General features: G+C 50.5%; 1 protein-coding gene across 2 annotated transcripts in view; it reads right to left on the reverse strand.

Annotated features, from left to right (window-relative positions):
- The window catches only part of LOC144950087 (E3 ubiquitin-protein ligase RNF13-like), a 93,980-nt gene that overhangs the window by 3,218 nt on the left and 64,502 nt on the right, over window positions 1-26,260 (reverse strand). For both annotated transcript variants that reach the window (XM_078880107.1, XM_078880108.1), the window contains one exon: window positions 4,304-4,384. In XM_078880107.1, the coding sequence (XP_078736233.1) occupies window positions 4,304-4,384 (81 nt within the window). The remainder of the gene's footprint in view (window positions 1-4,303; window positions 4,385-26,260) is intronic.

The raw sequence follows: 26,260 nt of genomic DNA on the forward strand, positions 1-26,260 counted from the left end.
TGTCACTCGCCACCACCGTCGTTAGCCGTGCCGGGTTCATGGTGCAGGTGGCACAATAAACTTATATAAACAAGTCTGGAAAAAAAATGGTCACACGGCTGAAATCTTTGTCTTTTTGTAAGAAACGTCCATGTGGTTGGGGGCGCCACGGTGGCGAGATGTTATCTGCCTCGCCCGGTATGCAGGAGGTCGTGGGTTCGATCCCGACGACCCTGACACCTGCTGTATATTCGGAGTTTGCACGTTCTCCCCGTGGTGGCGTGGATTTTTCTCCGGGTCCTCCGGTTTATCCCTCCACATTTAGAAACATGCGCTTAACAGACTGATAAAATGTCCACGTGGGCATTAACCCGGTAAAATAAATGAGTTAGTTCAGTTGAATTTAGTTCAAGCGATACATCACCACACCGGCGGTGAGCGTGGGTTGGTGAGCGTGGCGAGTGTAGGTGCGGGAGCATAGGAATACATTGGCGGATGTTGACGGATTTCACCCCCCGCCCCCCCACCCCGTGCCATCCACGTTGTTAGTTGACCTATCAAGGCTCAACGCGACCAGCTTAAGCTTTCGAGATCCGACAAAAAAAATCCGTGGGGCAAAAAAATTAAAGACGGAACCAGCGACGTCCGCCCGCATTGTGAGCTTTCAAAAAATTCTAAAAATGCCAACGCTGACTTAACAAAGTTAATGTTTGTGAAAAAAATACGTGTTTATCAAGATGGTAGCGATGACACGCAGAGCCCAGACATAATATCATTCCACTCGGCAGAGGCACCACGGCTGAAATAATTTTGAGCGTCTTTTCTCAATTCTTTCAGGGTCAGCTTTTAGATCGATCGGCCGCGTTCACGGTAACGGTAACTTTTTAGTTGCACAGCGCATTTAAATCTGTTTTAATGAATCTGTTTGAATGAATATGGCCTAACCCCCTATCCCCACCGCTACGACGCACGGATCAGAAACACGACGTTCGTGGAGAAAACTGAACCGAAACGAAGCGCGGGAGAGATGCACGCTCGGCATGACGGCACTGAGAAAGATTAGAAAGAGGAACGGCGGTGTGGATTTGAGAGAAAACAATATGCAGGTGAAAAAAAAAGCGTTGGCTAAAACTGTTCAGAAAAGTAAATGGGACTTGGGCACTCGTGAGCTCTAAGTGAAGGCGGGCAACCGGTCAAGAGCAGTGCTCCAGTGGCAACCAAGGGATGGACGTGCACGAGAGGAGACGGAGCGATGGAATCGGTTCACGTCAGGTGAACTCTTTCACTGTGGGATGGACGGATTGTGGAGTGGGGGGCGGGGGGGCTGAATGACCGGCTAGGGGAGGCGATGGATTGATCACGGCTCGACAGCAGAGGCTTAGAAACGTGCCTTTCGAATATTTTTGCTGCTGCTATAAATTCCCACGCGATAAGCCACTCCCCGTTGAGCTATCATTTGTGGTGGGCAGGTCGCTTCCGACAAAAGAGCTATGACAGCTGGTCAAAAAAATAAGTAATATTTAAAAATACTTTTTTTAAAACACACTTTAATGAAATGTACCCTAACTAGTAGTAATGGTAGAACTCCACGACTCCAGGAAGTGGCCCCGAAGCTTGCCATAACGTAAGGGGGCCGTGGTTATTTACAGCCAACGTCAGTTGAGCGTGGACAATTAGACCCAATCCGAAACATAACATATAAAAAAGAATGTTTAAAAATACTTTTTTTTGGATAGAATATAGTATTGTCATCAGCCTCACTTGATACAGTAAATCTAGCTGTGACGGTCCCACCTGATGACGGAGACTTGTGTTGCCTCTGAAACGTCGTGATTTATTATTTTATTTTTATTATTACTTTTATTAATTTAAATTTTATTATTTTTTACCTACGCGACTTGACCGAAAAAACCTAAGAGTATGAATCCTTGCAGTCACGAAAGCTTCAAATCTAGAATGAATAAGTATACCAAGTTTGCAGTCGATACCACATTGGGAAGTGGGTTAAAATCGAGTTACAACATTTGAAAATACGACAACGACAACGACAGGGCGAGTGAAATAAAAGCGTGTAAAAAAAAAATAGCGGTAGGTAGAAGACTCTGTTATATTTCGGCGGAGAGGCACGAGTCGCGCTGGCAGTCGTCACACGAAGTTGCTCCGACCCTGACGCAACGTTTCACGTCGTCGCCCGCACTCACTTTTTAATCTGGGGCCCTTGATATTTTTCGCTCATGAACAGAAAAAAAAATACATACAGTCCATTGCCTCTCCCGTTGGCACGGGACCCCTTCGGGAGCGAGTCATGTCTAGGCTTGTGAGCCGAGGGTGCTCAGACGTTTGCCCGCCTGCAGCTCATTTCGGGGCACGGCTAGGGCCACGTGACCTGCTTCGAACTACAGAGGAGCTTGTCAAGCCATTCATTCACCACGATTACCGATTACCACGATTACCGATTACACGTTCGTTTAGCCAGGAAAGCTACGCTCAGGGTCCCATGACTGTTTTTATCAGGAGGGTGATCTTTTTTGCGCAGTAGTGTATGCGAAGGTTGCGTTGCATGCAGTATATATGTATAATAACGTATTGGCGGTGGTGCGCGGTATATTACACAATAATATAAAAACGTGATCATTATTTATTTCCCCCCCCCCCCACCATCATTCGCAACCCCCGATCAAAAAATGTGGTGGGGTGCTGCGAGTCAAGACGAGTTCTTGCGACGTCGTTTTGACGAATTGTGAGTTCAAATGGTGATGACAAGACTCTTTTCAGACGGAGCCGGCGTGTTACGCTGCACCGGAGTACCGCCAATAAAGCCGTACGTGTGTGCGTGCGTATATATACGTGATTTAAAGCTTTCGTGACTGCAGGGATTCATCTTCTTGGTTCTTTCTGTAAAGTCACGTAGAAGGGAAATAATAAAATAATACAAATAAAACATAATAAAATAATTCTCACGACGTTTCGGCCACAACGCAAGCAGCCGTGCTCAGGTGAAGACCAGGTCTGCTTGCGTTGTGGCCGAAACGTCGTGAGAATTATTTTATTATGTTTTATTTTTATTATTTTATTATTTCCCTTCTACGTGACTTTACCGAAAGAACCAAGAAGATATATACACGTGATCCAAATTAAGTCATTTGCGTTGTCATTTCTCAAACGTGGACAATCGTGATTGCTGCCATGTACATCTATCGAATGGTGTGCAACTGCTGTACAGAACACAACGGTGCTATGGGGCCTGGCAAACTCCGGTTCAATTCCTGACCACGGCAATGGGTATCTGAAACCAGGCCCTGGAGTCCTTTCGTTCAGTCAACTCGGCCCACAGCAATCCACCATCATCATCGTCGTCGTCGGCCACGATCAGTGCGCTGTCGGATGGTGGCCTCCCCCAAAGCCGTCGCCACCTCTCACGGTGCTGCGATTGCAACAAAGACAAAGTAACTCACGCGCACAGCCTTTAGGAGGCTGTTGGGCCAAGTGCGAGCAGCACTTGGCCACCAAGCGACACGTGGGGTGGGATCTTTGTTGCGTAGCGTGCACGGCGATGACTTACAACATCGGCACCGGCCGGCACTCAACAGCCGCCCGGCTGCGGTAAACTACAGGAAGTGCCAATAACGACGCTGCTGTTGCTGCTGCTGCTGCGATTGGTCCAGTATCTTGACTCCACGCCCGACGCCCTTCGAGCAACGATGCGCTTCGGCTGGGGTCGGTCATGGCTGTGTTTGGATTCGGTCTCCCGGGAGGTAAACGTGGACTAACCTCGAGATACCAGGCACTGCACTGCGGGGGGTGGGGCGTAGGCAAATGCTATTGCCGATGAGATAAGGGTCAAGCTGTTAGCGTTAGCAGCTGTGTTGGCAGAGTCGGCGGTGTTGGTACCGTATTACAATGACGCCGATACTCCATTTGCATTAACATTGGCGTCGGCAAAACGAAAGGATTGCCAGCTCTCAAGGCTCGCTGTCTGTTATGTTCCGTTGTTCTCCGGGCCCTCCGGCTGGCCTTGTGCGTCCAAGGTACCCGCTGGCCACAAACAGCTTTGGCCTCTGCCTGGCTGGGGCCCCAATGGCCCACCGCTCACTCTCCCATTTTTGGATGCACGACGGACGGACACAATAATCCCCTGTGGGCTGGTGTAACCAGGAGGCTCCTACCAGTATAATGTTATTTTGTCTTTTTTAAATGAAAATCGGGCGATGAGGATGCTGCTGCTGTTGCTGATGATGATGAAATTTCCGAAGCATTGCATTGTCACTTCGGTGGCTGGTGCTGGCCCCCATTGGAGCCGTGTCGTCTCTGCGGAGGCACTCACCGTGAGCACAGGGTAGCACCCGGAGCTTCTCCCCTTCCTCGTACTCCTCCAGGCAGATGGCACACACGTCGTAGCTGTCCCCTGCAGGGCCAACACAGCGGCACGCAGGCACATGAGCGACGATATCGCCGCCGACAACAACAACCACAACAACAAGCGGCAAAGACGTTTGACAGCACCTGACGTACACATAGTGCCTCTGCTTAAGGCCGAAACGGGAGGAGGATTTCTCCACAATTCTGCGGCTGTCGCCTGATGATGCTGCTTATCGTAATTACCGGCGAAACGTCACACGGTATTGGAGACGTTGTAGCGGGTTCACTCTCCAACACACGACCGGTGCGCTGAACTGGTAACCAACTGGCACGTTTTGTTTACGTGACACAAACCTTACTAACTGGCCGTGCCAGGTGATGGTGGCGGGTTTAACGACACAGTTACACTATGATACCTCCTTTACCAGTGGCAAAATGTAGTGATAGGTTTTTACCCTTTCAACTGGTACAAAAACTGACACCTTTATACAAGGAATCATGTTTGCAATAACCACAACACAAGCAGTCAAAATGCAAACAAAAAGAAACAACTCTGATGATAATGATATGCACTGTCCTTGAAGTTGATTGGTCCACACCCGAGGCAGCTTTTCTTAGAGCCTAGTCTCCATTGGTGTTGGACCAGATGACGCCAAAAGGCGTACAACTCAAAGACAGCGCACTATCAGAGTATTGAGAGCTCGGGGTAAGCATTTACACTATGAGACCTCCTTTACCAGTGGCAAAATATAGTAATAGGTTTTTACCCTTTCAACTGGTACAAAAACTGACACCTTTATACAAGGAATCATATTTGTAATAACCACAACACATGCAGTCAAAATGCAAACAAAAAGAAACAACTCTGATGATGATAATGATATGCACTGTCAAGTTGATCAACTTCAAGGACAGTGCATATCATTATCATCATCAGAGTTGTTTCTTTTTGTTTGCATTTTGACTGCATGTGTTGTGGTTATTACAAATATGATTCCTTGTATAAAGGTGTCAGTTTTTGTACCAGTTGAAAGAGTAAAAACCTATTACGACACAGTTACATTTACGCGATCTAACCCAAAAAAAAGAAAACCCTATAATGGGCACAGTCCAGGGGTCGGCAATCTGTGGCTCCGCAACCGCGCGCGGCTCTTCAAGGACCGCTCCGCGTGAATTCATTGATAAAGGGCCCACCCCGTCTCCCGTATTCACGTCGCAATGCGGCTCTCGAGAAATATCGAGCTCATCACCGAATTCGGAAGAACAACGGCGGCTCTGCTCGTCACTTTGGTTCACGGCCGCCCCCCATGGCACGTGGCGAGGGCTTCACGTTTCTCGTTGAAGGTTTTATTTTTTGTTATTCTTTATTTTCTTCTTTTTCGCTCGTAGACCGGAGTGGGCACGCCGACCAAGTCGTCGTCGCTGCGGCTGTCGCGAGCGGACTGCCCGGTGCGGTTGCGCCCGGCTGCAGAATTATTGCGCAGGTGGTTGCCGCCACCCAGAGGTCGCAAACGGGTTTTTATTCCTTACCCGTACCCATACCCGGTCGCACCAGGGTCGCAAACGGGTACCCGTACCCGGCCGTGTACAGGTACCCGTTCCCTACCCGTACCCGTACCCTACCCGAAATGAGTGACAAACGGTTACTCACCAGTGACTCACGGCCTACCCGTACCCGTACCCGGCCGCACCAGGGTCGCAAACGGCTACCCGTACCCGTACCTGGCCGGGTACGGGTAGCCGGGTATCGGGTAGGGTACGGGTATCGGGTACCCGGTTGCGACCTCTGCCGCCACCTTTCGAGCGCGTGCCGAGTCTGTGGTTGCCCCTGCAGGGGCCAATGGGTGGCTCTCGCGGGAAATTAATTGTCTAACCTACGACGCGCAATGCGGCTCGGGGAGTCGGCACAAAAAAAACGCACGGTCATTCGCATTCGCCCAGTGAGTAATGTTAGTCGTAAACAAAAACAATTATGATGACGACGACGATGATGATGATGGCAGTTATGAAAGCTCACCACGTGCCTCGCCCTGGCCACATACATCACAGCCGTTGCGCAATCGCCAGTAAGCAAAAACGAACACGGTATAAACTGCAGCTCGTCACAAGCGGGAGGCAATCGGGGGGGGGGCATTGCCGCTGCCGTGCGCGTGGTTCGCTCTCCCGCAACGGGGATCTTCGCTGTGACAAACGTCGCCACCGTGTGCGACTGCAAGCGGGCCGACCGATGGCCAGCGCACAGACCGACTAAGGGTTTATTCTGACCACAAAGAACCAGGGGCCTGCGGTGTTTGCCGACGATGACGACGAGCTACGTGTGCACTCTGATGCAGGTGCAGGGTGCAGCGCGCCACCACCGCTTCCCACCATCACCAATTACCAGGCATGTTATCGACTTATTGATTCATCGATTCAAATTGATTCATGCGCTCACGATATGCGCAACGTTGTGCGTCTTAAGAATAATTTCTTTACAATCTGTTCCAACTGCAAGCGTTGGCCTCGGGCGAGCGGGGAGAACAGGGTGGAACAAGCCAGCGATGCGAGGCAGACGACACAGACGAGACGGTGCAAGAGCGAGACGGCAAAGCCAACAAAAAAAATCCACACGCAAGCTACCAAGACGGGCCCATTGCCCACAATGTCACACGTTCTCATTTTTTATTTTTATGCCACAGTGTTATTGGCAAGCGAGTGGGGGTTATGTTGTTGGTTGTGCCTGCCCACCACTGGGAGCAGCACCAGCAGCAGAATCACCAAATAATTTGTTTCATATCTGGAGACAAAATAAAAAGGGACCAGTCCTGGAACCCAAATTGTGATTCTGAATTGCGATGATTTCGTCCAATCGCTGGGCAGGCGGATTGTCAACACGCGAGTGAACGACAGCCGTGGTGACATTTGCAAGGGAGAGGTCAGTTGAGTGTGTGAGTGTGTCAGTGGGTGTGTGTCAGTGGGTGTGTGTGCGGCAGTGGGGAGCGATAGTGTAGCGGTTAGCGCTACGCTGCGCAATGAACCCGGCGACAAGGGTTCGATTCCCGCTCACGGCCAACACCAGTGACGGAGAACCTGGAGAAAACCCACGCAGAACGACGGGAAGAGAATACAAACCTCACACGCAAAAAGACACCCCCAGGTTCAGGAATCGAACCCAGGCCCCTTCTTGTTGTGGAGGCACAAGCGTTGCCACGGGCGCTAGCCTGCCGCCCGCGTCCAGAGCGTTTTGACACCTCGCACACGAAGCTGGAACGCTCAATCGCCATCGTGGTGCGGGTGACTTGAGTCAGCTCCGTCCGGTGACGTGCGACCAGGTGTAGTTATTTTACGAGTTTTTCCTCCGTAGGCAGGAAATGCGGGCAAAACGATTTCTCCCTGTTGAATCACAGCCCTGATCGGCTGATATGCTCTGCCCACTTCACAAAAAAAATGTAAAACCACATCACGATAACAGTGTTGATAAATACCCACATGTTTAAAGTATCTCAAATGTAGTTAAACTATTTACTTTTTTAGTTATTTTACCAGGTAAGGCTCACTGACCTATGTAGTTCTTTTTCAGAAGCGACCTGGCTACAAATGATAGCTCAACGAATTAGCTTTTCACGTGGAAGTTTATACTCTTATGCGCAATTTTCCGAAAATGTGGAGGGGAAAAACCGGAGGACCCGGAGAAAAGTCCACGTGACCACGGGGTGAGAGAGAGACACACAAACTCCAAATATACAGCAGCAGGCGTCAAGAGTCGGGATAGAACCCACGACCTCCTGCATACCAGGCAAGGTCGTTAACATCTCCTCGCGACCGTGATGATGATAATGAGAGAGAGACACGCAAACTCCAAATATACAGCAGGCGTCAAGAGTCAGGATAGAACCCACGACCTCCTGCATACCAGGCGAGGTAGTTAACATCTCCTAGCCACCGTGATGATGATGAGAGAGAGACACGCAAACTTCAAATATACAGCAGGCATCAGGGTCGGGATCGAACCCACGACCTCCTGCGTACCAGAAGAGGCAGACAACATCTCGCCACCGTGTCGCCCAATGAGACGGACCTGAGAACGGGAGACGAAAAGTGCGTAACGCCTTTTCAGAGAGTTCTTTGTTAAAATCCACCACCGATTACGTCCCCCGGTTGAGGCTTTCTGCGCTAAATGTCAGCCAAGGAAACTTCCTTCCCGAACTACCGGCTGGTCAGCAACCCATCGACATTCCATCAGCAAACCTCCGCTCTTCATGGCGGCAAAGGGCCATTAGTGACCACCAGGCTGACACCTTGGGTGCCACGGTGGCTATGAGATGTTAACTACCTCGCCTGGTGTACAGGAGGTCGTGGGTTCAATACCGACCCCGACGCCTGCTGCTGTATATTTGGACTTTGCGTGTCTCTCTTCCCGTGGTCACATGGATTTTTCTCCAGGCCCTCCGGTTTTCCCCTCCACATTTAGAACCGACGTGCGTTCATAGAGTATTGGGCTACTCAATAAAGTTACACGTGATAAGCAACTTCCGTTGAACTATCATTTGTGATTGCCAGGTCGCTTCTGAAAAAGAGCTGTAGAGCTCAGTCAGGCCTTACCTGGTAAAATTAAAAATACAATTTCAACTCACTACACGAGATTAACCTGCTTTAGTAAACGGTGAATGGTCACCCAGATTCAAACCCAGACCCATCAGAGGTGTTGGCTTGATGTCCCGATGATCATCAATCCTCGAGGTCATCCACAGCCCTTTAAGATTAAGGCGTCCAAAACGCTTCTTGCGCCAAACCTTCATGAGTTTACGCTCACGGCGCGTTCGTCATCTCTCGTACGTTTAGTTCATCCGCAGACTTATTGCGTCAAGTCCGCAAAATTACCACGTGGGGAAGCGGACAGAGATATCACTTTTAACGCGACCGCCAGAGCCCCTAATCTTCCCATTCAGGGGGCATCTGCATTCTGGCAATCGCACAAGTTCTTCATCTGGCAGCCAGAGCCAGGGATCACGTGACATTGAAACAAGTCGCCGTCCGCTCAGCAAACATCGCGCGGCGCTTTCAGGTGTGCTTCTGTGGCCCTCTTGAACGCTCGTCCTTCCGATATTAGGAAGCCACTGGACCTATGCACTTTAAAATCATCTCGATTGAAAACTCATTTCTTTACAAGTACTTTGTGTTTCAGTTTGCTGTCCTTCCCCTGCACCTCCGACTACCACTGTTGGCTACGTACGGTGCGAAAGAATTTCAACGTACGTGCGACCGCACATTACCCCTCGACTGCACCACACGCACCGGGGCACAGGAAGGGGGGATGGTGAGACGGCCGAGCGGGTAGCGCGTTCGTCGAGTGTTTGTGGTTACATTTTTAGATTTAAAGCTTTCGTGACTGCAGGGATTCATCTTCTTGGTTCTTTCGGTAAAGTCACGTAGAATGGAAATAATAAAATAATAAAAAACAGAGTCTGAATGACTCAGACGCTGTCTTTTCGACATACCTGCTCTCCACCTGAGGACGGCTGCTTGCGTTGTGGCCGAAACGTCGTGAGAATAATTTTATTATGTTTTATTTTATTTATTTTATTATTTCCATTCTACGTGACTTTACCGAAAGAACCAAGAAGATGTTTGTGGTTCGAGAACCGGTGGCCGCCCCGGTTAATACTGCGGGCTTGTCGACCGTAAAATTCTACGCGCCATCTGCTTCTCGGCAAGACGTTAGAGATCCGGCGACGTCACTCGGGAAGAGAAAGAACGGGTGCCCGCACGCCGCCAAAGTCACGCTCCGAATCTGCCCAATTTCAAAATGCGCTCGTACGGTCAATCGGTAAAACCAACGTAGCAACACGGCCCACCCTCTGGCAGGCTGCACATCGACCCGTTAAACGCAGCGCATTGGCGATAGCCTGCGCGCAAATACCAAACGTACTCAATTATCATAATTGCTTTTTTACCCTTCTATCTGGCAACAAAAAACAATTATCATATTTTTTACCGGCAAATGAGGTTGCAATGGTGTACTCAATTATCGTTATTACGTTATGATTCAGCGCAGGATACGCGGCGCTCGTGTTTTGCCCGCTGCTTGGCACGGATGGCGCGAGCATTGAGACCCCACCCTGGGTGCTGAGTAAGTGCTGGCTAGAGCCGAGCCCTCGGCTCACATGCATCCTGTTGATAATTCATGCCCGCTACCAACCCCCCACCCGCCCACACCCAAAAGGGAACAGTTCCATGTGAATCCTGGCTGAAGAGGAGGGGGAGTAACACACAGGCTGCGGAATCGCACGTGGGACACTTTATTCTTTGGTTCTTTCGGTAAAGTCACGTATCAAGATAAAATAATAAATTAAATTAAATACTAGCATACGACGTTTCGATTGCAACACAAGCAATCATCATCAGGTATAAATTAAATAAAAACACAAATCTAGTATACTTTAGAAATGTTGCAATCGAAACGTCGTATGCTAGTATTTAATTTAACTTATTATTTTATCTTGATACGTGACTTTACCCGAAAGAACCAAAGAATAATTCCTGCAGTCACAAAAGCTCCAAATTAAGGTGGGACACTTTCTCCACGAACGGTAACATTTAACGAGAGTCCAGCTCGTGACTGTGGTGGTGCAACATCTAAAGACGGTGAACGACCGCCCCAATCGGATCATTCAAAGGGGGGGGGGGGAGGGGGCTCCTCCGAAGCAGTCGGAACGGATATCGAACCTCGAAATCGATTTAGAATCTTTTGCAATCCAACCCCCCCCCCCCCAAAAAGATGCCACGCGAAAGAAGAAGACCCGGAAGCTAAACTCAGAGGGTCGCATATCCTGCACGGCGCTTGCACAACTGGGTAGCAAAGGCCACAACAAAGAGGTTTTGTCACGGGGCTTTGCGGGGAGGGGGGGCAGTGCGGCAAAGTCCACCGCTGTACCACATTTACTCCCCAGTCGACGCTCCCCCACCCCACCCACCCACCCCCAACTTCACCACCAACCCCCTGCACTGCCCCAGCACGGTGCAGCGTGGTCTAATACCCCCCCACGTAGCTCGCCATGTTGACAGCAGCAGGGCTGCAAGGCTGTAGCTGAACAACGTGGGAGAGTTGTCGGAGGCTGAACGACTTACACCCGCGGTAGTTGCCCAGAAAAATGTATTTGAGCACGTACGTTAGATCCCTTCCCCCCACACACCCAAACCCCGTCCTCCCCCCCTCGAGAGTGATCCGTGTTAAAGGAAGTTGACACCCAGAGACGTAGGAGTTCAGTGAAACACGCAGAGAGGTGGTTCAAGAAGTAAAACGTGGGGTATAATTTTCGATTTAAAGCTTTTGTGACTGCAGGGATTCATCTTCTTGGTTCTTTCGGTAAAGTCACGTAGAAGGGAAGTAATAAAATAAGAAAAATAAAACACAATAAAATAATTCTCACGACGTTTCGGCCACAACGCCCCCTTCTACGTGACTTTACCGAAAGAACCAAGAAGACGTGGGGTATCATCATTGGACTTGGCATTGTGTCGACACTAATGTGTCAATTCCCATACATGCCCTTCTGTGTGCACACCCGAATCGTTTGTTCAATAAAAATACTTTTCGGGGGAAAAAATTATAATCTGGTTTTTCGTAAGCGGTCGCTGACGTGCTCCGATCCGATACATTAGAACACCGTGCCAATGCTTGGTTGTAAATACGGGGTGTGGGCGTGCGGGGGAGGTGGTGTGCACCTCTGATTAGCACAGTTGGCTGCGTATGGTAAGACAGAAGTTCAACATACATATATAGACTCATGCAGAGACCCATAGAATCAAACAGAGACTCATAGACAGAGACCCATAGACTCACACAGAGACCTACAGACTCACTCAGAGACACATAGCCACCGTGATGATGATGAGAGAGACACGCAAACTCCAAATACACAGCAGGTGTCATGGTCGGGATCGAACCCACGACCTCCTGTATACCAGGCGAGGGAGTTAACATCTCCTAGCCACCGTGATGATGATGAGAGAGAGAGACACGCAAATTCCAAATACACAGCAGGTGTCATGGTCGGGATCGAACCCGCGACCTCCTGTACACCAGACGAGGTAGTTAACATCTCATAGCCACCGTGATGATGATGATGAGAGAGAGACACGCAAACTCCAAATATACAGCAGCAGACGTCAGGGTCAGGATCGAACACGCGACCTCCTGTACACCAGGCGAGACAGTTAACATCTCCTAGCCACCGTTGTGCAAGCACGTGGATGTTTTTTTTTTTAATCCGAACGTGGCCCAACGTGCTCAGGCAACTCTATCGCCGTCGGCAATGGCTTGCGCAACGCAATCGTTAACGCATCGGGGTATCATATCGCCCTCCGTGGCAAAACAGACACTAAAACCCTACTCCTCACCACCCCAGGGCGATCCACGTGAAGCATCCAAACTAAACCGGAAGTAATACATCTGACAGCGTGACGTCATAGCGCGCCCCCCCCCCCCCCAAAGTGCAGGGCCCAGGGCAGTTGCTCCGATTCGCCGTGCACCCTAGGGCCGGGCTCTGCGTACCAACCGCCACCGAATCCAACGCTAGCTAGGGCACGTCTCCCGTCTGGTCGCTCGCTCGCACCCGAGCAGGCCGGAGGAGACAAGGTTTGCCTCCAAAAGGGGAGTCGTGGCACGTGTGGCACGGAGGCGAGGAGGGTGGCGGGGGATGTCCGGGCGTGCCAGGTGCTCCGCTAACGAAGTCGTGACAAGCGCGCGCGCGACAGCAGCGAGGCACGGTCACTTTTTCCTTCCCGTTTGTCGCCGACATTTCCTCTCCCGGCCAGGCACGCACGTTCGCACGCTCGCACGCACGCGCACGCACTGGCACGCGTAAGCCTCGCGAGTGTATGCACGCCTGCGGGGTGTGACTGGTAGTGAAGCTACGGACGTCCCAAGTAGCGGCTTTTGCTCAGCCCCAGGATGACATTTTCGGTCGGGAACTGTTTTTGGGAAGCTGCCGCAGCGGCGTGTAACGGTCGGCGCGCTGGACTTGCAATCCATAAGCCCGTCGCTTCGATTCTATCTCCCGGCGCGGCAGTAGAAGCAACGGTACAGGTTACTTAATCCCTCGCCCCCCCGCCCCGACCACCTCTGTCCACCCAGCAGCTGAGTCACTCGGCAAAGGGCGCGTGCGGTGGGGTAAAGCGTGGGAGACGTCTAGAAGAGTAGGCCAAACAAGCTTCACAGGGGCTCTCCAGAGCTCCCTCCCTCTCTCTCTCTCTCTGGTGGTGGAGGCCACTCTGCTCCAGCGGTGGAACGTGCAAAGCAGTTGCAGCGCTGCACCTTTGCGTGCGTTTGAATGTTTTGGCAAAGCGCTCGCTTCACGTGAACCCCTCTTCCACGTGGCAGGAGAGGCGTCAAACGCCGTGGAGGAACGCACGACCCCGCCTACGAGTAAGGTCAGCGAACCCTACTTGCTGCACTGCCGCCTACGTGCGCGCGCCACTGCTGCTGCTGCTGCCCGAGCAGGCACTGTCGTCTCGCGCGTGCCCGCGCACAGCGCCAGCATGCTCCACCACAGTGTCGGTCGCGAGCAAGGGGAAGATGAGTGAGAGTGGTGCAGTAGAGGAGAAATGAGAGGGGAGAGTGCGTGGAGGGGAGTAGAGTGGGTGAGAGGGGAGAGGCAGGAGAGTGCGTGGAGTGGAGGGGAGTAGAGTGGGATGAGAGGGGAGAGGCAGGAGAGTGCATGGAGGGGAGTAGAGTGGGTGAGAGGGGAGAGGTAGGAGAGTGCGTGGAGGGGAGTAGAGTGAGATGAGAGGGGAGAGGCAGGAGAGTGAGTGGAGGGGAGTAGAGTGGGATGAGAGGGGAGAGGTAGGAGAGTGCGTGGAGTGGAGGGGAGTAGAGTGGGATGAGAGGGGAGAGGTAGGAGAGTGCGTAGAGTGGAGGGGAGTAGAGTGGGTGAGAGGGGAGAGGTAGGAGTGTGTGTGGAGGGGAGTAGTGAGATGAGAGGGGAGAGGCAGGAGAGTGCGTGGAGTGGAGGGGAGTAGAGTGGGATGAGAAAGGAGAGGTAGGAGAGTGCGTGGAGTGGAGGGGAGTAGAGTGGGTGAGAGGGGAGAGGTAGGAGTGTGTGTGGAGGGGAGTAGTGAGATGAGAGGGGAGAGGCAGGAGAGTGCGTGGAGAGGAGTAGAATGAAATGAGAGGGGAGAGGAAGGATAATGCGTGGAGGGGAGTAGAGTGAGATGAGAGGGGAGAGGTAGGAGAGTGCGTGGAGGGGAGTAGAGTGAGATGAGAGGGGAGAGGTAGGAGAGTGCGTGGAGGGGAGTAGAGTGTGATGAGAGGGGAGAGGCAGGAGAGTGCGTGGAGGGGAGTAGAGTGAGATGAGAGGGGAGAGGTAGGAGAGTGCGTGGAGGGGAGTGGAGTGAAATGAGAGGGGAGAGGCAGGAGAGTGCGTGGAGGAAAGTAGAGTGAGATGAGAGGGGAGAGGTAGGAAAGTGCGTGGAGGGGAGTAAAGTGGGATGAGAGGGGAGAGGCAGGAGAATGCGTGGAGGGGAGTAGAGTGGGATGAGAGGGGAGAGGCAGGAGAGTGCGTGGAGGGGAGTGGAGTGAGATGAGAGGGGAGAGGTAGGAAAGTGCGTGGAGGGGAGTAAAGTGGGATGAGAGGGGAGAGGCAGGAGAATGCGTGGAGGGGAGTAGAGTGGGATGAGAGGGGAGAGGTAGGAAAGTGCGTGGAGGGGAGTAAAGTGGGATGAGAGGGGAGAGGCAGGAGAATGCGTGGAGGGGAGTAGAGTGGGATGAGAGGGGAGAGGCAGGAGAGTGCGTGGAGGGGAGTGGAGTGAGATGAGAGGGGAGAGGCAGGAGAGTGCGTGAAGGGGAGTGGAGTGAGATGAGAGGGGAGAGGCAGGAGAGTGCGTGGAGGGGAGTGGAGTGAGATGAGAGGTAGGAGAGTGTGTGGAGGGGAGTGGAGTGAGATGAGGGAGGAGAGGTAGGAGAATGCGTGGAGGAGAGTAGAGTGAGATGAGAGGGAAGAGGCAGGAGAGTGCGTGGAGGGGAGTAGAGTGAGATGAGGGGGGAGAGGTAGGAAAGTGTGTGGAGGGGATTAGAGTGAGATGAGGGGGGAGAGACGCAGGGCTTAGCCCGTGGAAGATGAAGACAGTACGATCTTAAAAATTAACAATCTACAAACCACAATAACAAGTCAAACATTACGTGAGGCTCAACACTGTGTGGACACGCGGTGCATAACATCGATGAGTCACGCATCACGATGAACAAGCGGCGTTGTAACACGTCCAGTGGCAAGCTTGCACTATCGTAGGCGCCCGATTCGGTCGGGAGCTGCGCTTGGCAAGAGTCCAGGTACACGCGCAGCCCGCTTGTCAATCCACTGCTGGATGAGGGGCCTCCCCCTACGTCGTGCGAGTCGGCGGGAGGGGCTGCTTGACCATACTTCACCGCGCCGGTCAGCGCGCATCGGTGGAGACGGCGCATCGGAGAGCTAAGACGGCATTCCGTTTCGTGGTGGAAATAACCCGTTGGAATCCCGTTCAATAGAATGGACGCACGAACGTGGGAAATTGTCCACGGAGGATTCTTGCGTGAATTATTCACGGTGATGCTGTGGCAATTAGAACGTACAAAGTAACTGGGCATTGGTCAAACATTCCAATGCTGAAAACAATTCCTTGCAAATTACTCACAATCAGAATATTTATGAAAACTGGAGGAATCATATGAGCTATGAAGCTCTTTTTCATAGATTTCCAGTAGGGGCACGGGGTCAAAACGTTATAACAACAACAATACAAAGGCACGGTAGGAGTACAAAGTTTCGGAAAGGTAAACAAATCACTTTTAAAAAATCGACAATTAAATCTAACCAATTTTTTTTATTTATTTTACCAGGTTAAGAACCACTTGAGCTCTCAGCTTCTTTTTCAGAAACGACCCGGACATCACTAATGACGGCTCAACGAAGCGGCTGATATCGCGTGGAACTTTACAGCGGCAGCGACGAATAATTATCTAAATAATAAACAAAAAAACACGTTTCAATTGGGATGACACACACACACACGCACGGCAACATCGCCGTGTACTGCGGGGGGAAAAAACCCAAAAAACTTGGCAGGACCCTCCCCTGAAAGTAGAGTCCCAAGGCTTGCAAGACTTTTTTGTGGGTCAGACAAGTACGTTCAGAAACGCAGAGATGCAAATCCTCCGGAAAGGAATTTGCAGAGTCGCTTTGCTTGGACGCACCTGGGGTTCGACTCACCCCCCCCCCACCCCCGCATTGCTTCACACGGCTAGGCTTTAATGAAGCTAAACTATTTAAGATTTGTTTCATTTACCAGGTAAGGGAGACTAAGCTATGCAGCTCTTTTTCAGAAGCGACCTGGCCGTCACAAATGATAGCTCAACGAAGTGGGCTTATCGCGTGGATATGTATGAGCAGCCAAATACTCTCTGAACGCACGTCGGTTCTAAATGTGGAGGGAAAAACCCGAGGACCCGGAGGAAAATCCACGCGACCACGGGGAGAGAGACATGCAAAGTCCAAATATACAGCAGCAGCAGCAGGCGTCAGGGTCGGTATCTATACCCACGACCTTCTGCATACCAGGCGAGGTAGTTAACATCTCCTAGCCACCGTGATGATGATGATGATGAGAGACACGCAAACTCCAAATATACAGCAGCAGCAGGCGTCAGGGTCGGTATCGATACCCACGACCTCCTGCATACCAGGCGAGATAGTTAACATTTCCTAGCCACTGTGATGATGATGATGATGAGAGACACGCAAACTCCAAATATACAGCAGCAGCAGCAGGCGTCAGGGTCGATATCGATACCCACGACCTTCTGCATACCAGGCGAGGTAGTTAACATTTCCTAGCCACCGTGATGATGATGATGAGAGACACGCAAACTCCAAATATACAGCAGCAGCAGGCGTCAGGGTCGATATCGATACCCACGACCTCCTGTATACCAGGCGAGGTAGTTAACATCTCCTAGCCACCATGATGATGATGATGAGAGACACGCAAACTCCAAATATACAGCAGCAGCAGGCGTCAGGGTCGGTATCGATACCCACGACCTCCTGCATACCAGGTGAGGTAGTTAACATCTCTTAGCCACCGCAGCACCCGTTTGCCTCTCTGTCCGGCCGGCTTGCTAAAATGTAATCTGTGAACTATCTTAATTTGGAGCTTTCGTGACTGCAGGAATTACTCTTTGGTTCTTTCGGTAAAGTCACGTATGAAGATAAAATAATAAATTAAATAATAGCATACGACGTTTCGATTGCAACACAAGCAATCATCATTAGGTATAAAAGAAATAGCAAACAAAAATCTAACCAGAAAACTATAGACAGACATATAAGCAGACAGATATCACAAAGATACATAGTGATATCTGTCTGCTTATATGTCTGTCTATAGTTTTCTGGTTAGATTTTTGTTGCTATTTCTTTTATACCTGATGACGATTGCTTGTGTTGCAATCGAAACGTCGTAGTATGCTATTATTTAATTTATTATTTTATCTTCATACGTGACTTTACCGAAAGAACCAAAGAGTAATCTGTGAACTGTCCGCGGAACCGCAAACAGCAGCGTGGACGGCCGCGTGAAGCAGAGGGGTAAAGAAAACACGCGCACTCACACAGAGAGAGAGACAGGTCTCTGGAGGAACTGCGCGCTCGCCACTGCTCAGTGTGTTGGGGCTCACAGCGCTGAGAAAGGCGTAGATGATGATTAACTCGCGCGCGGGGGGATTTTTGCACCTTCACCAAGCTTTGCGATCCTTTTAATGACTGTCATGCGGAAAACCCATTGCACGCACCCCCGGCACGGTTCCGGCACGGTTCCAACACGGTTCCAGCACGGTTCGCCATTATTTTGCCAACTAAATGGCCCGAGAGAGCGAAGTGGCGGCAGTCGGTCGCCATCTGACCCGGGTCTCCTCCGTATGCACAGGTGGGCATTGTCGTGTTTCTGGCCAGACCACATTCCAGCATGCGAGAGGCCGCTCGCAAAGTATACGGCCTGCAGATTCTCGGGGGGGGAGGAGTAGGGACTTTTCAGTCGTGGAGTTAAATTAAAAAAACATTGTTTTCTAATTGAATCGCATGGCTGTGAAACCATACGGTTGAGCCGTATGTTTGTCGATTTGTTTGTGTTTCTGCCTTGTGATGGGGATTCTGTAGGGTGAACGTTGAGATCTATAGGGTCTGAGTTGGTCTGTTATAAGGTAGGGCACTGACAAAGGGTTGACAGGTATGGTAGTGAAATACTTGTACAGAGACACTGGTGGTGAGACACTGGGTAGTGAGACACTAGGTAGTGAGACACTGGTAGTGAGACACTGGTGGTGAGACACTGGTAGTGAGACACTGGGTAGTGAGACACTGGTGGTGAGACACTGGTGGTGAGACACTGGTAGTGAGACCCTGGTGGTGAGACACTGGTAGTGAGACACTGGGTAGTGAGACACTGGTGGTGAGACACTGGGTAGTGAGACACTGGTGGTGAGAAACTGGTAGTGAGACATTGCTAGTGAGACACTGGGTGGCGAGACATTGCTAGTGAGCCACTGGGTAGTGAGACACTGGTGGTGAGACACTGGCTAGTGAGACACTGGGTAGTGAGACACTGGGTAGCGAGATACTGGGTAGTGAGACAATGGGTGGTGAGACACTGGGTAGTGAGACACTGGTGGTGAGACACTGGGTAGTGAGACACTGCTGGGAAGTGAGACACTGGTACAGAGACATTGGGTAGTGCATACCTGTCAAACTACACGTTTTGCCCGTATTCTTGAACAGGGAAATTGAGTTCATAAGGCGTGCAGCCGTTTCAATACGGGCAACATTATTTAGTTTTGTCTATTAGTTTGTGTTTCTGCCTTGTGATGGGAACTTTGTAGGGTGAACGTTGAGATTCATAAGGGGCACGGAGTGACCAGTAAGGTCTGAGTTGGTCTGTTATAAGGTGGGGCACTGACAAGGGTTCGACAGGTATGGGATGAACACTTTTGTTTGCGATGCTGCTCCCTGGCACGCGAGTTGGCGCCTCTGCCCAAGCACAAACGACAGCGTCCGAGAACCGCCGAGCGTTTCTTTAAAAGACAAACATTTGTTCAACGAGGCAACGTTTCGTGAAAAAAAAAATAAGAGTAGGCGTTTTACCCTTAAGATGTTCAAACAGCAAATAGAAACCTTGTGCGAGGAATCAAGTTCCTGCGTTAACCACGCACACAGTGCGCTTTTGGAGAGCATGCAGACAACCACGTGGCTCTGATAATGTATAACGTATCGTCTTTGAAACTGACTTGGCCTACACCAGAAACAGCAGCCTTCTTGAGGGCCCAGTCTCACCACCAGCGTCAGACGAGAGAACAACGCCAAAAGGCGACCAAGCACAATGCACCGTCAGTTCTTGTGGCTGTGATGCAGACCATTTGGTGTTGGAACGTCTTAACACAACTGCTGTTTTATTTGCCGGAAAGGGTAAAAAAAAAATCAGCACAAAGACAATGCACAATCGGAGCGTTTAGAGCTCGTGGTGAGTGGCTACAAAAGGGGACCTTTTTTCCGGTATCAAAGTATGAAAAAATAAGAATAGGTTTTACCCTTTCAGGCAATAAAACAGGAGTTATGGAGACGTCATTCTTCTATTAGACCTATTCATATTTTTTCTCACTTTTATAAAGGCAACCTTTCGTGGGGGGCCAATGGGCGAAGTCGCAACCCCCCCCCCCCCGCCCCCCCGAAGCTAAGAAGAAGAAGTGTCTCTGCCCCGAAACTTCGCCCGCTGTAAAACGCGCCGTTCCTTTTATCGCCCGCAGTAGTAGTAGCTGCTGTTGACGAACGTGTAGAGTTTCCCCCCCCCCCCCCCCCGTTTGGCCCTTTTGCTGCCGTCTGTAGCTGTCCCCAACGCTGCTGCGAACAACACGCTGAAGTCTTCTTGGTTCTTTCGGTAAAGTCACGTAGAAGGGAAATAATAAAATAAATAAAATAAAACATTATAAAATATTTGTATTATTTTATTATTTCCCTTCTACGTGACTTTACCGAAAGAACCAAGAAGATGAATCCTTGCAAGTCACGAAAGATTTAAATCCAAATTTAAGACGCTGAAGCTTCGCGGCAGTTTTGAACGGTGTTCAAGCGACTTACACCGCGGTTTATTTCTGCTGCAGTTTTACTGCAGGCTGGTCCGGATGTCCTGTGACCCCCCCCCACCCACAATCAATTGCCTCCTAAACATTTTTTTTGCCCATATTCATTGCTGTTTGAAATAAAACCTTACTTTAAAAATATTACGTTATTTTAGAGTTCAATGGTCTGGGGGGGGGGTGTGGTCACAAGACATCTGGACCACCCCTGCAGGCTTAGGGGGTACGCGCTGCTGACAAAGTGGCGTAGCGACAGTGCGGTCAAAGGGCCCTCGGCATTTGCGATACGAAGACCGCCAGTTTGAATCCTACTTCCTGGGGTGGCAGTTGAGCAACAAAAAAATCGTCTGTGAAGAAGAGCTTTACAGCTCATCGGATTCCTCCAGGATAAATACAGATTCTGATGCTGGGAAGTTTCTTAAATCAACCCACCGCCCGCTATCTACCACACACCACAAATGGTGACACCAAAATGCATCGATCGCCCGCAGCTTACGTATGGTGGGATGGGGGAGTAAAGTGTGGGTATACTATTCTTGGGTTTTTTCGGTGAAGTCACGTAGGTAAAAAAATAAAAATTAAATAAAAATCACGACGTTTCGGAGGCAACACAAGCCTCCGTCTTCAGGTGGAACCATCACAGCACGCTCGCTGTATCAAGTAAATGAGAAATTATACTCCCACGTCTTCCAAGGTGGTCCGGAAAAGCGTGGAAAAGTAGGCCAAGCTGCCCACACCACCTAGCCTCTGGAGCTCTCTTCTTGAGGGGGCCCCCTTTCTGTCGGCAGTGGTCTCATCAAGTTATTAGAGGGCTGCACCCCAGAGGTCGCCAACGGGTTTTTATTCCTTACCCGTACCCGGCCACACCAGGGTCGCAAACGGGTACCCGTACCCGGCCGGGTACGGGTAGCCGGGTATCGGGTAGCGTATGGGTACCCGGTTGCGATCTCTGCTGCACCCTTACCAGTTTGTACCACTTAGCCTAGCGCTTCTTAACCTGGGGTGCGAGATTCCCTTTTCTAGGGGTGCGAGACATGGGCAGATGTTTCTTTTCTAAGGAACCTACGTATTTATGAACATTATAATTTTTTTTAGCGATTGAGAACGAAAGGTGTGCAAAGGCTCCTCCAGTGTAGGTTAAGACTTAGACCTTGCAGTCCTACAGTTCCCCTTCCTGCCAACCGCAAGTTTCTTTTAGCAAACAAATTCCTCAAATGAACTGCCTGTGCAGCTCGGGCAATTCAGCCGTCAACTCTTCACGGACTGGGCACGGCGCTAAAGCGATGCAAGCCGCCGCCGCCGCGACTGTGGCTGTTAAGAATCTAAATTTGCACGGTTGGCTACGTGCGACGCGAAAGAAGTTCGACGTGCGTGCGTGCGTGCGTGCGTGCGCGCGCAAATAAAACACGACTTGGGGCAGCTTCGCCATTGACACGCGGAGGCAAAAGGGAACGGCGCAGGTGGAACGTGGCGTTTCACAGGGTGGGGATTTGTGTTGTTGTTGACAAAACATAGGCAAACAGCTGATCAGTAAAAAAAATGGCAGCTATAACAAGGGCATGTTGGTAATTATAGGAGGTAATTGATTTTTTACCCTTTTATCTGGCAACAAAACTGACACCTTTTTTTACAAGGAGTCATGTTTGCATTGACCACAATACCTGCAGTCATAATGCAAACAAAAAAAACACAACTCTGATGATGTATGTACTGTCCTTGAAGTTGATTGGTCCACACCCGAGACACCATGTGAGACTAGGCTCTAAGAAAAGCTGTCTCGAGTGTGGACCAATCAATTTCAAGTAAGACAGTGCATACATTATCAGAGTTGTGTTTTTGTTTGCATTACGACTGCAGGTATTGTGGTCAATGCAAACATGCCTCCTTGCAAAAAAGGTGTCAGTTTTGTTGCCAGATAAAAAGGGTAAAAAAAACAATTATTATTATTATGATGATTTGCTTTCCTATACTTTGCACTGCTACAATGTGTTTGTATTGTTCATTGTTGTCACGTTGTGACCTGCCCCCTACTGGACGTCTGTGAAAAAGCGCTTCATAGCTCATCGGATTCCTCCAGTAAAAATATTCTGATTCTACTTGGGGCACCACGCAAGCCACTGCCGCCCACCGCCACCGCTCTAGCAGCGGGTCAAATCCGCCACAAGCAAACACGCGTAAAGAGTGAGATCACGGAGTTTCAGCGAAACCCCTTGACATGGAGAAGGCCTAACCTAGTGGTGGTGGCGAAACCCCCCGCGCGCCTGAAGCTGCGTAAAAACCTACGCCGTGGGTCGACGCGGAATCTTCTCCCGTGGATTTCTGACGCGGTTTTTTTCCCCCCTACAATTACTTTGGGAGGAGCCGTTCAACTCCGGAGAGACCCCCTAGGGGCTGACAGCTGAAAGCGGGGCACTTTGCGGCCCTGCGGAGGTTTCGCAAGCGCACAAAAGGCGGCCGAAGGAGCCGTGCCTCTAGATTTGAAGCTTTCGTGACTGCAAGGATTCTTAGTTCTTTCGGTAAAGTCACGTAGGTAAAAAATGAAATTAAAATTAATAGAATTTTTTTAAAATTAATTTTACGTGAAATGAAATTAAAATTAATAAAAAATAAAATAATTTCTTTTTATTAATTTAAATTTCATTTTTTACCTACGTGACTTTACCGAAAGAACTAAGAGTATGAGCTGTGCCTCGCCCCCCCCCCCCCCCCAAAAACCCGTGCTTCTCCCAAGCGCCGCGACCTCGTGACCTCCAAAATGTCCAAGGAATGCCGACTCTCCCCGACAGGTGCTTTGCGTCGTATCGATTGTTTTCGTTTTTACACACCCGGTGGATTTTTAGTTATTTTTAATTCTCGACGCACGCCGTTTTAAACTGCTTCGGTTTGCGCTTTCGGCTCAGAGCCGAGCGTCGCAGTCGACGGCAGAATTTGTTGATATATTAACGGAGCCCCGAGGACTTTACGACTCCCCTCGCTGCACGACGACCGCCGCCGCCCACGCCGACGGTGATGCGCGTGGAGCGAGCGACGTTCACGCAAAAGCGAGCGCGGACAGCGCGGGGCGTCGCTGCAGAGCCCCAGGAGCCGAGGAGTGGACAGGCCGCGATGCGTCGGGGCGGACGCGTTCCCCGTAATCTTTGCCCAAAAATGCACATTAGTCACCGGGTAGAAGCATGGGGGTGGAGTTGTAAAGAATAAATGGTTTGGCGCCAGGTAAGGCCAGGAACACCGAGGAATCTGCAGAATTTATCTTATCTCTGCTTGCCGTGGGGTTTTTGTTCGAACCGTTTTCCCAACGTGGTTTGAAAGCGTCAATGCATTAGCTCTGTCCGTCTGTAATGGGCTCGCCATGATGCCACCATTAATACTAATGATATATACGATACAGAATGCATGCATATCCATGATTTTTCTTCCTTGTTTAATCAGGATATTGAATTTAGCCACCACCACTTTGTGCCTTTCTTTGGAGGAACGCAGAAGGATGGAGCACAGAAATCAGGCCATTTGCCCGCGGTCAAACCAACTCCAGCGACACGGGGCGGGGGTCAGCGACAGGTCAAACAAAATTACAAACGGCTTTAACCAGCGGTAGATAGAGAATGGGGACGGCTACGACGCGAGCCACAAGGCGACGATGGCGGCGATGATGATGATGATGATGGGAGACGACAACGAATGAGGCCCTGAGTCTCCCGTCGCTGCAAAACAAAACAAAACTACTACCCCCCCGAATTCCATCGCGATTATAGCCTTGATGCGGCTCTGAAGCAACAACCAAAAAACCCACGGTACGGCGCACACGTTACCCGCATTACCCGCGTCAGCCGCGTTACCCGCGTTAGTCGCGTTAGTCGCGTTAGCCGCGCCGGCCACACCAGCGCTGCTTGCGCAACGCTCCGTCAGGCAGAGTTTGGAAGCGTTTGGCACTTAAGCGGCTCAGGCTCCAAGCCATGGGTGGCATTTTAAACTAAACTATTAAACTTTATTTTTCATTCGACCAGGTAAGGCCCACTGAGCTATGTAGCTCTTTTTCAGAAGCGACCACAAATGCTCGCTCAACGAAGTGGCTTATCATCACATCACCTGGAAATTGATAGCAGTAGCCAAAGACTCCAAACATGTGATGTTCTTTCTAAATGTGGAGGGAAACACCCGGAGGACCCGGAGAAAAATCCACGCCACCACGGGGAGAGAGAGAGAGACACGCAAACTCCAAATATACAGCAGCAGGCGTCAGGGTCGGGATCAAACCCACGTCCTCCTGCGTGCCAGGCAGGGAGTTAACATCTCCTGGCCACCGTGGTGATGATGAGAGAGAGACACAGACTCCAAATATACAGCAGGCGTCAGGGTCTAGGAATCGAACCGACGACCTCCTGCGTGCCAAGCAAGGAGTTAACATCTCCTGGCCACCGTGGTGATGATGAAGGAGAGAGACACAGACTCCAAATATACAGCAGCAGGCGTCAGGGTCCAGGGATCGAACCCACGTCCTCCTGCGTGTCAGGCAGGGAGTTAACATCTCCTGGCCAACGTGGTGATGATGAGAGAGGACACAGACTACAAATATACAGCAGCAGGCGTCAGGGTCCAGGGATCGAACCCACGTCCTCCTGCGTGCCAGGCAGGGAGTTAACATCTCCTGGCCAACGTGGTGATAATGAAGGAGAGAGACACAGACTCTAAATATACAGCAGCAGGCGTCAGGGTCCAGGGATCGAACCCACGTCCTCCTGCGTGCAGGCAAGGGAGTTAACATCTCATAGCCACCGTGGTGATGATGAAGGAGAGAGACACATACTCCAAATATACAGCAGCAGGCGTCAGGGACCAGGGATCGAACCCACGTCCTCCTGCGTGCCAGGCAGGGAGTTAACATCTCCTGGCCACCGCATTTAGTCGCCCTCGAGAGAGAGACGCGACACGCCGGTCGTCTCGCGAGACAATCCCCGCGATGGCGAAGGAATCTGAGACGATCTCCCCTGTCGCTGGAAGTCTGTGAAACAATTAACCCGTAAAAACAAAGTTTTTCACTATAAATCCTTTATATGCGTGTTCAATGGGCCACAACCCAGCCCACATTGGTCTTTGAAATGGGCGGCTAGAGTCCTCTCGTCCTCTGGCTTGAGATGGCTGCCACCGATGGGTCAGATGATTGCCTGCCACCATTAAGCAATTGGTAATTAAATATAAAAAAATTTTACCTAAAAAGTGTAAAATTTTGAAAAAAATTTTAAACGAAAATGCATTGTCACGCACAACGAGTCGGTGTGCAAAATGTCAGCTCGATTGGATCACGGGAAGTGGGTTAAAAAACGACCGAAAGATTTGCACGGTCGTAAGCAAGCAAGCAAGCAAGCGAACTTAATATAAAGGATTTAAAAAGAGCTTCATGGTTCATCGGATTCCTCCAGTATAAATAGACATTCTGATTCTGATTCAGGAGCGGCGTGCGAAACAATGATAATCTTTATTATTGTTAGGTGGGTGCTCGCAAAACGGTGCAAGAAAGGGGTGGCTGGATGGCTCAGAGGTCAGACCGGAGTGCCGTGCCTGGGACCACCGAGAACCTAGGTTCGAATCCAGGCAACGGTGTGTGATGACAACCGGCTTCTCAAGCGCATCGAGTTGACGGTCTCGGGCCAGTCCACAGCGACCGCACGTTTTTAGATAAAATACAAAAAAAATTGTGACGGATTAAAACTCCCAGCTCCGAAAGAGCAGGCATCGGTTTGACCGTCACTCGACGGGAAACATTTCCCTTCGTAGCGGGCACGTGAG

The sequence above is a fragment of the Lampetra fluviatilis genome, chromosome 56 (genome assembly GCF_964198595.1).
Source record: "Lampetra fluviatilis chromosome 56, kcLamFluv1.1, whole genome shotgun sequence".
Classification (NCBI taxonomy): Eukaryota; Metazoa; Chordata; class Hyperoartia; order Petromyzontiformes; family Petromyzontidae; genus Lampetra; species Lampetra fluviatilis.